The sequence below is a fragment of the Citrus clementina genome, unplaced genomic scaffold (genome assembly GCF_000493195.1).
Source record: "Citrus clementina cultivar Clemenules unplaced genomic scaffold, Citrus_clementina_v1.0 scaffold_3, whole genome shotgun sequence".
NCBI lineage: Eukaryota > Viridiplantae > Streptophyta > Magnoliopsida > Sapindales > Rutaceae > Citrus > Citrus x clementina.
In genome coordinates this window covers 29,815,643-29,827,928 of record NW_006262339.1, presented here as the reverse complement: position 1 = coordinate 29,827,928, position 12,286 = coordinate 29,815,643, and the positions used below count along the sequence as shown (strand labels likewise).

The 12,286-nt window shown below is 35.5% G+C and overlaps 1 protein-coding gene across 1 annotated transcript; it reads left to right on the top strand.

Annotated features, from left to right (window-relative positions):
* The first annotated feature begins 9,043 nt into the window (after positions 1 to 9,043).
* LOC18048948 (receptor like protein 42) lies at positions 9,044 to 11,578 on the top strand. Its single transcript, XM_024187334.1, has 3 exons — positions 9,044 to 9,425; positions 9,510 to 9,578; positions 9,663 to 11,578. Exons 1-3 carry the CDS (start codon positions 9,044 to 9,046, stop codon positions 11,576 to 11,578), a joined length of 2,367 nt encoding a protein of 788 aa, XP_024043102.1.
* Positions 11,579 to 12,286: the final 708 nt, after the last annotated feature.

Here is a 12,286-nt window from a genome sequence, read left to right as displayed (position 1 = left end):
TACGCTCGTCCGACCCACTCCATATAAAACGCTTACATATCTGATTAAGCTTATTTAATATTTCAGTTAATCCTTGCATCCATTGGATTTCAGTCGAAAAATCCAAACAAATGATATTGGAGGATCATGCATTTCATGGAATTTATATTTTTGTCCATTGCATTCCATTTCATGCATTTCAGAAAATATTAAATATATTATTTGAATCAATCTTTCACCAACTCGCAATAAAATAAACATAAAAAACCAAAGATACGGTCCATGTAATGCATATAACACCCATCTATCTACCTCTCAACAATTAGACATATCTAAGTAATCGTCGCGTTTCTTTGTATTAATTCCTAGTAACCACAGAGAGGTTCATATGGCATTATAACCAAGTCTGCTGTACTCTCTTGTTCTTCTACTTCCTTTTGTTTGGTTATAATTTTCAAGTTGATTTTTCATCATCTTTCCATCGCTATTCTTCTAAAACAACTCATTCCTCAAACCAGGGTGTTGAATTAAAGTGCATCCTTCAGCTACTACTGATGACGATAAAGATGAAACTTCAAGCGGGTTTGATTGGAAAATGGCGAAGGGGGGGATGCGTCTGGACTGGTGATTGGATTGTCAATTGGATACATGGTATTCTCAACGAAAAGCCACGATGGTTAGTGAAGATGGTTGAAGGAGACCCGTAGAAGAAGGTTAGATGAGCCAGACGAAGGCACAAGAGGTAGAAGAAATAAGCGAAGGTCAGCAGTAGCCAGAGGTTAACTTGTAAGTGTGTGTTTGTTGCTTTGGATTACATAACTGTGTTGTTTTTTGTTGTACTTAGAGCAGAATCAACAGTGATATTTGTACAGTTATGTATTAGCTTTTTAATTAAACAATAGTGCTCTTCTTATTTAGTTGGGATACTTATTTTATATTGTAATTAATGTAGCAAGTGATGCATCACTTTATTGATTAGTTCAAGTGATAGATAATTATTAAATCTTATAAATTTTAATTTAAATAATAAATTTGTATTGGTGATACATTAGTTAAGATACAAATTAAGTATCTCAACTAAATATGCATAACATAACACTTAACTTAAAATCCTCCTTCCTCAAACCAGTTACCTTTTTTTTTCTTTTCTGAAAACCAGTTGTGTAGTTGTATGCACACCAAGCAACAACCACCTAACATCTTAACCATTTACATGATCATGGTAATTGGATAGGTAATAATAAAATAAAACAAAACCAACTATAAATTGTCTGCTTCATGTCAATAGTACTCATTAAAGCTTCTTATTTAATTACCTCTTGTTAATTAGTAACTATCACCAGCATTGATGTTTCAAACAATAAGCTTGTTGACATTTAGTTGGTTCCAGTTGGCAGAGGCAATATCAACTATTAATTCCTTTAAAATACTTAAATTTACTAAAAATTGCTTATGAATTGGAAGCAAAGCAAAAATCACAAATGTTTTATAACAGATGATAACTTGAATGAATTGAAATACAGAGAAAATAGAGAAAGCAGCGAGCCTAAGGGGTAGGATTTGGAAATAAACAAACAACTCATCCATAAAAATAGCAAGCATCAGCCAATCATTTTGAGCTTCTAGAAACACAATTTTTGCATGCACATGTGCTAAGATTCTTCAGTATATCCATTTTTTCAGCTCAGCAAATCCAATTCATCTTCCACATTTTCTAATTGTAAATGAGTACAGCTTAGGTGGCATGCTAACTTGTCATTAGAGTCAGTTGTTGAATTTTCATAGCTGCTGCTTCCAACACTCTCTTGCAAACACAAGGTCTTGTCAAAGACATTGAGTTTGCTTCTGAACTGGTTGAACTTGTAGTAAAGCACTGGCTTAGTTAAAACATCTGCAGTTTGATCCTTGCTGGCAACAAAGCCTATCTCTATTTCACCTTTTATAACTTTGTCTCTAATGAAATGAAGATCAATCTCGAAATGTTTAAGTTTTCGAATGGTATATAAGATTGGCAGTTATGGCTGCTACACTGGTACTGTCACTTAGAATCATTGGAATTCCTTCAACTTTTAACTTCTGCTCACTAAGCAATGAACTAATCCAAGTAATTTCAACACTACATAAAGCCATAGCTCTGTATTTAGACTCTGCAGTGGATCTAACAACCACACCTTGTTTTCTTGAACTCCAAGCCACCAAGTTATTATCCAAATACACACAATAACCACTGATTGATCTTCTGTCATCAGGATCACTGGCCCAATCCGCATCAGTATAGGCAATGAGATTAAAATATCATGATTTTTTGAATCTTAGACACATGTTCATTGTACTCTTAAGATATCTCAGTACCCTTTTGCATGCTATCCAATGTGACTATCTGGGATCTGACATGAACTGGCTAAGCTTGTTCACATAGGAGGCAAGCTTAGGTATTGCAAGCTTCCTATGACACTTCTATAGAGTGTAGGGTTATGAAACTTAGCTCCCTCATTCCTTTTCAGCTTTTCTAAAGTGCTGAAAGGAGTTTCTATACCTTTGCAATCAGCCATTTATGTTTTTGCTAACAAGTCTTGAACATATTTAGTTTGAGAGAGCAGGATGATGTCTTGATTTCTGGCAACTTGTATCCTGAGAAAGAAATTCAAATTACCAAGATCTTTTAAGGCAAAGGTTTTGCTTAGCTTCATCACCACTTCTTCAACATCTTTGTTGCTGCTTTCAGTAATTATTATGTCATCAACATAGATGAGTATAATAATTATATCTGACTTTGTTCTTCTAAAAATAATGATGTGTAACACTTGGAATTTTCAAAATCCCAAGAGTATAAGGCACTCTTCAGGTTTATCAAACCATGCTCTAGGAGCTTGTTTTAGTCCATATGGTGCTTTGTTCAGCTTACATATGTAGTTTAGCTTGTTCTTGTCTTCAAATCCTTCAGGTTGTGGCATGTATATTGTCTTTGTTAAATCACCATTCAGAAATGCATTGTTTATGTCTACTTGCCTCAGCATCCAATCATTATTCACAGCCAAAGTCAGAATAATTTTAATTATTGCAGCCTTAACTATAGGGCTAAAAGTTTCCTTAAAATCAACACCTGGTGTTATCCTTTTGCAACAAGCATGGCCTTGTACTTGTTAATGGTACCATCCAGATTCTCCTTTACTCTATACACCCACTTGTTTCCAACCAACTTGTAACTTTGGCTGTTAGGTATCAAGGTCCAGGTTTTGTTTTTCATCAGGGCATTATATTCATCTTCTATTGCTTTTTTCCATTTTGGTTCCTTTAAGGCTTCACATGTGTTTTTGGGAAGAGAAGACTGGATTTGGGTATATATTTGGTATAGTTTTGGTTTAAAAATCTCTACTTTAGATCTTGTTATCATAGGGTGTGATGGCCAAGTTTTTTGTTTACCAGGGTTTTGAGTGTTTGGTTCTGTGGCTGGAGATGAATTGTAACTATCTTTTGGAATATGTGACAAGAGTTGGTAAGGTGAGTGATTACCTGATAATGTGTTAGTCTCCAAGGTCTGTTGTGCTTCATCTCGGACAAGATTTAGTGCATGTTCCATATTTCCAGCAGTGTTTTGAGAGTGACTGTGTGTAGCTGCTAGTTGTGTGAGATTGTGAAGGTTGTTAACAGGGAAAGACAACTTGAAATCTTTTAGAAATAGTAGCAAAATCACTTTCATTCATGGACTCTTGTTTGTTGAAGTTTAGATCATTTGAGAAGGGAAAAGAATTTTCATTAAACCTGACACTAGCTGAAATGTAAATTCTGCCAGATTGACTCATGCACACATATCCTTTATGAACAATCCTCACTCTTAACAAGACACACTTGGAAGTGTAAAAATCGAATTTGTGCTAGGGTTTCAGGTAAGGGAAGCACTCACAACCAAAAACTTTAATTTGAGAGTAATCTGGTTTAAAGGAGTACAATAATTTAAATAGTGTTTTGCTCTCAATCACAAGTGACACTAGTCTGTTGATAATGAAGACAACATATGTAAAGGCTTCTTGCCAATATTTCAATGGCATTTTGGCTTGAGCCAACAATGTGAGTGCAATTTCCACAATATGTCTGTGTTTTCTTTGAATTTTGCCGTTTTGTTCATGCAAGTAAGGGCAAGAGTGTCTTAGAGCTATTCCCTCTCTTTTAAGATATGGTTCAAAGACTCTGAATTCTCCCCCCTTGGTTGTTTGTAGTGCTTTGATTTTTAGATTCAGTTGGTTTTCTATTTGTTTTTTTGAATGTAATGAATGTGTCAAGAGCCTGAGATTTTATTGTTATGGGAAACATCCATGTGTATCTGGTTTTGTCATCAACAAAGGATATGTAATATTTATATCCTTTGGTTTAGGGAATTGGTGCTGGTCCCCATAGGTCTGTATGGATTAATTCTAAAGCTGTTTTAATTTTGGTCTCAGTGTTCTTGAATTGCTGTTTTGATTGCTTTCCATATTGGCATGCACAACAAAATGAAGGAATGACATTTTTATTTATCCTTAAATGATTACAAGATAGCAATGTATTTTTCAAAGCAAGTAAATTAGGATGCCATAATCTAAGATGACAAAGATCAATCTCCTTTGCAGCTTTTGAAACACTGCCGCCTGATTCATCAGTTACATTAAACTCATTAACACTGACAGACACATTACTATTAGAACTAAAAGATAACATGGACACAGGATCACTAATGGACTTTATTGACTCGGGTAATGAAGATGCAGGTAAAAAGGTAGTATATGAATTTTTGTTTCTGCTCAAATGAGCAGGTAAGCACAGCAGCTCATACAGCCCATCTCTAGCCACTCATTTCATCAGAATTTTCCCTTACTTCTTGTCCTTGACAAAACAAACAAATTTGTGAAACTCAACATCAATATCATTATCATGTAGCAATTTGGATATGCTGATAAGGTTTTTAATGGTGTTGAAATGCAAGTTATGCAACCCAAGAGGGAGGGTGAATTGAGATTTTAAAATTATACAATACAATTCGCATAACAATTTAATCTATTGCCTTAATCAAATAAAAAATAATAAATTCAATCAAGCACAATATTAAAAGAGTAAGGGAAGAGAAAACAAACACAAGGATTTTTACGTGGTTCGGCTATCCTCGCCTACGTCCTCGCCTACGTCCACGCCTCCAAGCACACCCGGCTTGACGATTTCACTATCCAAGCCTCCCAAGGCTTCAAATGTTTACAATTGACTTCCAAGGTGTCAATGGACCTTTACAACAAGAGATTATCTCCCCAATCTCTTCACCCCAAGTGTTTTTCACACTTGTACACTCACAATTTGATGAGAAATAAAAATCACAACAATGAAACTCTCTTTAAGGGTATATAACAAATTATAGCTTAGTGATGATTCAATAAATGATGATTTGCGAAATGTAAGCTCAATATATGTTATATGATCTTGTTTATGCTTGCATTGATCCTTAAAATGAAGTTGGAGTTGAGTTTTTATAGTTAAAGCCCGAAAACTAGCCGTTATAGGTAAATTCCCGCGCCCAAGCAGTTAGCCGCTTGATTTATCTGGCTAGCCGCTCATGAACAGTGATATTACCGTTATTTTTGAATTTTGCTACAGTAATATTGTTCACTAAAATTATGCTTTTGGCCCAACACTTTTTATAATTATACTACAGCCCAAAACGTTATAAAACTTTACAAATAGGTTCAATTTCAGAATTTCCTAAGAATAGTTGTCTTTCCAAAACTTTCTAAAATTATGATATAGCCCCAAAGATATTATTATTTCGCAAAAAGGTCCTTTTCAACATAATACCTATATTTTTTAAAGTTCTCAAAACCTTTCACTTTAGTCCAAAATATTCATAAATTATAGTATGGCCCAAAACATTTCAAATATTTGTAAAAACGTCCAACTCTGAAATTTAATAATAATACTTATTAAAATCAAAGATTTCAAAACTTAGCATTTAAGTCCAAATTACTCAAATCCACAAAATACTTTACTTTATAAAAATAAAACCTTTTAGTTTATGAAAAATATTTAATTAAATTAATCTCTTGAGCTTCTCAAATGCTAAATCATGCATCAATTAAATCATACCGGCTTTACAAGAATTTATCGCAATAATTTATCCGTTGAGCTTTAAACTTTATTCTTGATTTCGCCGTTGTCCGTTGAGTGTCTTGAGCTTGATTTCACTTGATTCACTTGCATAAATATTACCCTTCAAAAACTAGTGAAAATGTGAAATACAATATCTATTAAACCATTTAATACATATGTTTGTTATCATCAAAATTACATTATGTATAGCCCTTTAGGCTAACAGATGTTAGGAACATACAATATATTGTTCAATGTAATGTGTTTGTATGGATCATAAGTGGCCAAAACATAACAGCCAATATGAGATATTAGAAGTTTCTCAGCATTGCCAACAGTAAGTTGGTAATTACCTTGATATTCAGAGTTGATGTTGATATTTTCAAGTGCATTTGTTACATGGTTGGTGGCACCACTGTCGAGATACCAAGCTCCACTACTTTGGCCATCAGCTGAAACTATATATGCACCTCTTGTCTCTTTTCTTCGGTTTGGCTGGGGTACATAATTCTTCTTGAATCTATGCCAACACTCAGCAGCTGTATGCCCCATCTTCAAGCAAATTTGACATGGCCCTTTGGAATCTGAACCATCATCTTGAGGATTTTGATTCCTTTGGTTATTTCTAGTTGCACTGTCAGGGTTTCTAAAGATTATTCCAGGTTGATACTGATTTCTAGTTCTGTCATTGTTACCCCAGTTTCTCCTCCCATTTCTCATCTGTGTGTAGTTAGCCTCAATAGCCCCTGAGCTTAAATTTTGTTCAGTTCTATTTTCTTGACTGAGCAACATGCCATACACTTCTGAGAGTGAGGGGCTCTCTGGTATAGAGTTTATGTTGGTGACTACTGAGTCATATTCGGGTCCTAGTCCAGCCAACACACACATGACGAAATCATCATCACTCATATTGTTCCTTACAACTCTAAGTTAGTTTAATATAGATTTCATTCTAAAATAATAATCATGAATGGTGAGTGAACCCTTTTTGGTTGTTTGAATTGGAGTTCTGAGGTGTAATATCCTGGCTCTAGTTCTAGCACCGAATTGATTGGCAAGAGTTGTCCAAAACTCACATGAGGTAGAAGAATCAACCACTGTGCCCAAAATTCCTTCACTCAGTGATGACAATAACCAACTTAGTAAAATATGGTCTTGCTTTTTCCAGATCTGATACTCATGGTTAGGTCTGTTTATGGTGATTTCATTTGGTCTCGGATTTGTGAAAAATTTGGGAGGGCAAACATGGCTACCATCAACAAAACCTTCCAGCTCATTAGTCTTGATGCTGGAAATCACTTGTAATCTCCATAGCATAAAGTTGTTTTGGGTGAGCTTGATAGGAGTTGTGAAAACATATGTATTGCTGGTAATATGTTGAATGGGAGATTGATTAATTACTGTTGAGTTTGTGGCATTTTGCCCTGAGTTTTGATTTTGATTCAAGTTATCTTCTTGATCATTTGGATTCATTTGTGACTGATTCATGTTTGTTTGTGTGTTGCTGCTACTGCTTGTCATAGCTCAAAGTGGCTCTGATACCAACTTAAATTTACTAGAGATTGCTTATGAATTGCAAGCAGAGCATAAATCACAAATGTTTTATAAAAGATGATAACCTGAATGAATTGAAATACAAGCTCAGGTTCATTTATATACAGAGAAGAAAGAGAAAGCAGCTAGCCTAAGGGGTAGGATTTGGAAATAAACAAACAACTCATTCGTAAATATAGCAAGCATCAGCCAATTATTTTGAGCTTCTAAAAACACAATTTTTGCATGCACATGTTCTGAGATTCTTCAGTATATCTGTTTTGCCAGCTCAGTAAATTCAATTCATCTTCCACATTTTTTGATTGTAAATGAATTCAGCTTAGGTGGCATGCTAGCTTGTCATTAGAGTCGGCTGTTGAATTTTCACAGCTGCTGCTTCCAACAAAAATGTCTTTGGAAGAGTGAAGAAATCCTGTGAATTCCTTGACCGGTGTCAATGATTGGCAAGTTCGCGAAAGAAATTATGGTCTTGGAATCGAAGATGGTAACAATTCACGTTGAAGTGGTAAAAAAAACCCATTGATTGGCCCTTTAAAATATATCATTCCAAGTTTCTTAAAGTAAAGGGACCCTCACTCGATTCAGCTGATCAGAGGGGACGGTTGGCTAGACCACTGGTCCGGTCTTGATTTCATACGGCTGGAAGAGGTCAACTCCCTCGTTATCAAATAATAATAGTATTTGGACACGTCGGTAAGTAAAGTTTATTTATTAGTATATCATTGATTTCTTTTTCTTTGTTGAAAGTCTTCACGATTGCCTTTTTATCCTGTTTCCTCTTTTTATTTTGAAAAGATAAATAGAAGTTGAAATGAAAGTGCCATCGGATTCCCCACCAACCAGTGGCAGTGGCAGTAGACATGTGAAAACTTATTTGGAAATTAGAAAAAGAAAAATTCACGCGGTAATATAACCCTGGAAAGGCAAATTGTAAGACTATACGTATAGACCTTGGGAATCAAATCAATTTGACTAATTTGAACACAGGGTTAATTAAAGTCCGAAGATACTCCGTCCATGGAATGCATATGAATTCATGTCATCTACCTCAGATATTGTATGCAAGTTTCTTCATACTAAACACTCAAAAATGATGGAGAGGTTTACATGGCATAATCAAGTCCCCGGTCTCTTCTTCCTCTTCTTCTTCTTTTTGTTTGGTTATTTTCAATTGAATTTTTCATCATCATTTCATTTATGCCCTCCGGAACAAAGTTTAGCTTTGCGTCAATTTAAAAACAGCACATCTGTTAGTCTTGATCAGGCACTTTCCGTTGCTTGTTTCGGAAATTCTTATTCAAAGACAACCTCTTGGGCGGAAGGAACCGATTGCTGCTCATGGGATGGAGTAACGTGTGATAATGTTACGGGAAATGTGATTGGCCTCGATCTTCATTGCAGTATGCTTGAAGGTACCATCGATGACAATAGCACCCTCTTTCATCTTTTACGTCTCCAATCTCTCAACCTCGCTTTCAACAATTTCAATGGTTCTCAAATCTCCCCCGAGTTTCTTCGGCTAAAGGAATTGACATATCTTAACCTCTCTTATTCTAGATTCAGTGGTCTACTCCCACAGGAAATATCTCACATGTCCAAACTAACACATCTTGATCTTTCCGATTGTGACATGACAATCGAACAAAAATCTTTTGATTTGCTTGCGAGTAACCTTACAAAATTAAGTGTTCTCAATCTCCGATGGGCAGACAAGTCTTTGATTGAACCTTTTTCTGTGTTAAACTTATCTTCAACAATCACTGTTCTCGATCTGAGTGGTACTGGTATGTGAGGAAATTTCCCGCGTGAAATTTTTCAACTTCCACACCTCCAGGAACTCCATCTATCTTCTAACAAATATCTCACAGGTTATCTTCCAGAGTCTAACTGGAGTACTTCTCTTAGGGAGTTGGATCTTTCTTTCAGTAATTTTACAGGTGAAATACCAAATTCAATTGGAAATCTTTTGTTCTTGGAGATAATAAATATTAGAGGCTGTAATTTCACCTGAAAAATTCCAGCATCAATTGGAAACCTCACTAAAGCTACTGAAATTGCGTTTCGATCCAATCAATTTACTGGCCAACTGCCTTATCAGGTAAGTGGTTTATTGGATTTAGCCACTTTAGACCTTTCTGACAAATTTCTCCTAGGCCGGGTACCGTCTTGGTTGTTCGCTCTTCCTTCCTTGAATTCTATAGATCTTTCCCAGAATAAGTTCACCGGTCCAATTGATCAATTCCAGTCGCCTAATTCACTACAAGTAGTTCGTTTAGATGACAACCAGATAAATGGTACAATTCCTAATTCCATCTTTGATCTTGTGAACCTCACTGATCTCAATCTTTCATCAAATAACTTGAGTGGCACTGTTAGGTACGACCTGTTACCAGAGTTGAAAAATCTTATATATCTTGATCTTTCAAACAATAGCCAACTCTCATTTATTTCCTCTAGCAATATCAGTATCAAATATTCCTTACCTAGTCTTAAGGAATTGCGTTTCTCTTATTGCAATATCACTAAGTTCCCAGGTTTCTTGAGAAACTCAGAGGAGTTGGAATTCTTAGACCTTTCCAACAACAGAATTCATGGTCGGATTTCGAAATCTGATTCCCAAGGATGGAAGAGTTTGACTTATCTTGATATTTCTAACAATTTTCTGACACAAATAGAGCAACATCCATGGAAGAATATTACAGTGCTTAATCTTCGAAACAACACAATCCAAGGAACAATTCTGGTTCCACCACCTTCAACACGAGCCTTCTTATTTTCTAACAACAAATTGTTCGGAGAGATCCCTCCATCTATTTGCAGTTTGAGTTCCCTTGAATATCTTTCTTTATCTCACAACAATTTGAACGGAACAATTCCACCGTGTCTTGGAAACTTCAGCACTCAGTTGACTATTCTACACCTGAACAACAACAAACTTCAGGGTCGCATCCCTGATGCTTTTGCAAATGGAAGTTGCAGTTTAAGGAGTCTTGACCTTAATAGCAATAAGTTGGAAGGGCCGTTCCCAAGATATCTGGCAGATTGTGATGAGCTGGAGGTTGTCAATGTGGGCAACAACATGATAGGTGACACATTTCCGAGCTGGTTGGGATGTCTTCCAGGTCTAAATATTCTCGTCTTGAGATCTAATCGATTCTATGGTCCACTATGCGAGTCCAATATTATGTTTCCCTTTCAAGCGCTTCGAATCATTGATCTCTCTCATAATGAATTCACTGGTTTTCTGCCAAGATGGATCTTTGTAAGTTTGGAAGCAATGAAGAATGTGGACGAAAAGGGATCCGACGGACTATATATGCAGCGAGAGGAAGATTATTATCAAGATTCTGTAACAGTGACAGTGAAAGGGCGCGATGTGGTACTAAAAAGGATCATAACCATTTTGACAACCATTGATCTGTCCAGCAATCAGTTTCAGGCAGAAATTCCTCGAGTACTTGGAGACTTCAAATCATTGATTGTGCTCAACCTTTCTCACAATGGCCTAACAGGTTCTATTCCGGTTTCCTTTGCGAATATGACAGCGCTTGAATCATTGGACCTGTCTTCTAACAAGCTTCACGGAAGGATTCTAGAGCAGTTGTTAAGCGTTACAGCCCTTGCATCGTTAAATCTTTCATATAACTGGCTTTGGGGACGCATTCCTCGCGGCAATCAATTTAATACATTTGAAAATGATTCCTATATTGGGAACATTCATTTGTGTGGAGAGCCATTGACAGTAACTTGCAGCAATGATGCGGTGCCAAAAGCTCCTCCTTCGGCTTCTACTGATCATGAGGAAGATGAAACTACAAGCTGGTTTGATTGGAAAATGGCGAAGATGGGGTATGCATCTGGACTGGTAATTGGATTGTCTATTGGATACATGGTATTCTCAACAGGAAAACCACAATGGTTAGTGATGATGGTTTAAGAAGACCAGCAGAAGAAGGTTAGGGGAGCACGACGAAGACATAGGAGATAAAAGAAGTGAAAATCACCTGCAGCCTAAGATTAATTTGTAAGTGTGTTCGTTGCTTTAGATCCGTAGTTGTGCTGTTTCTTACTGTACTTGTTGCAGAATCAACAGCCATGTATGTGAAGTTATATATATGAGCGCTTTAAATAAAAATCGTCCTTTCTTTGCCTATTGAAGGAAAAAAATTGCATAAAATGCATATAGCTTGCTCATATTCAATTACACCTCTGCTCCTCATAGAAACAAAATTTGCTTCAATAAAAAATAATAGAGAAATTATCATTGCACTATCTTTGTTTTGTTTTATATTCATCCAACCACCACAAAATTCTAACATGTTTTTTGCACCACATTTGTTTTTAAATTTGTATTAATTAGCAACTTTTGCACTAACACCGTTACATAATTTAAATGAAATGACAAATTTACTCCTAAATAAATAAATAGACATTTTATTTTATAAAAACTTTGAAAAATAAAAATTATAATTAAAAAATTAATAAAAAATAAATCCCAAAATTATAATTTTATTTTTTAATAAAATTATTTTAATAAAAATTATAATTATGAAAATAATTGCAAAATTTTAAGATTTAATAAAAATCCCCTAAATTATTAAAATGTTGGGATTATTTTTAATAAATAAATTCAGTTATTTGAATA

Coding starts and splice junctions, on each gene's coding strand:
- LOC18048948 (XM_024187334.1), top strand. CDS start 9,044: ATGCTTGAAGGTACCATCGATGACAATAGCACCCTCTTTCATCTTTTA. Junction 9,426..9,509: donor TCTCGATCTGAGTGGTACTG/GTATGTGAGGAA, acceptor AATATCTCACAG/GTTATCTTCCAGAGTCTAAC. Junction 9,579..9,662: donor TTCTTTCAGTAATTTTACAG/GTGAAATACCAA, acceptor GAAAAATTCCAG/CATCAATTGGAAACCTCACT.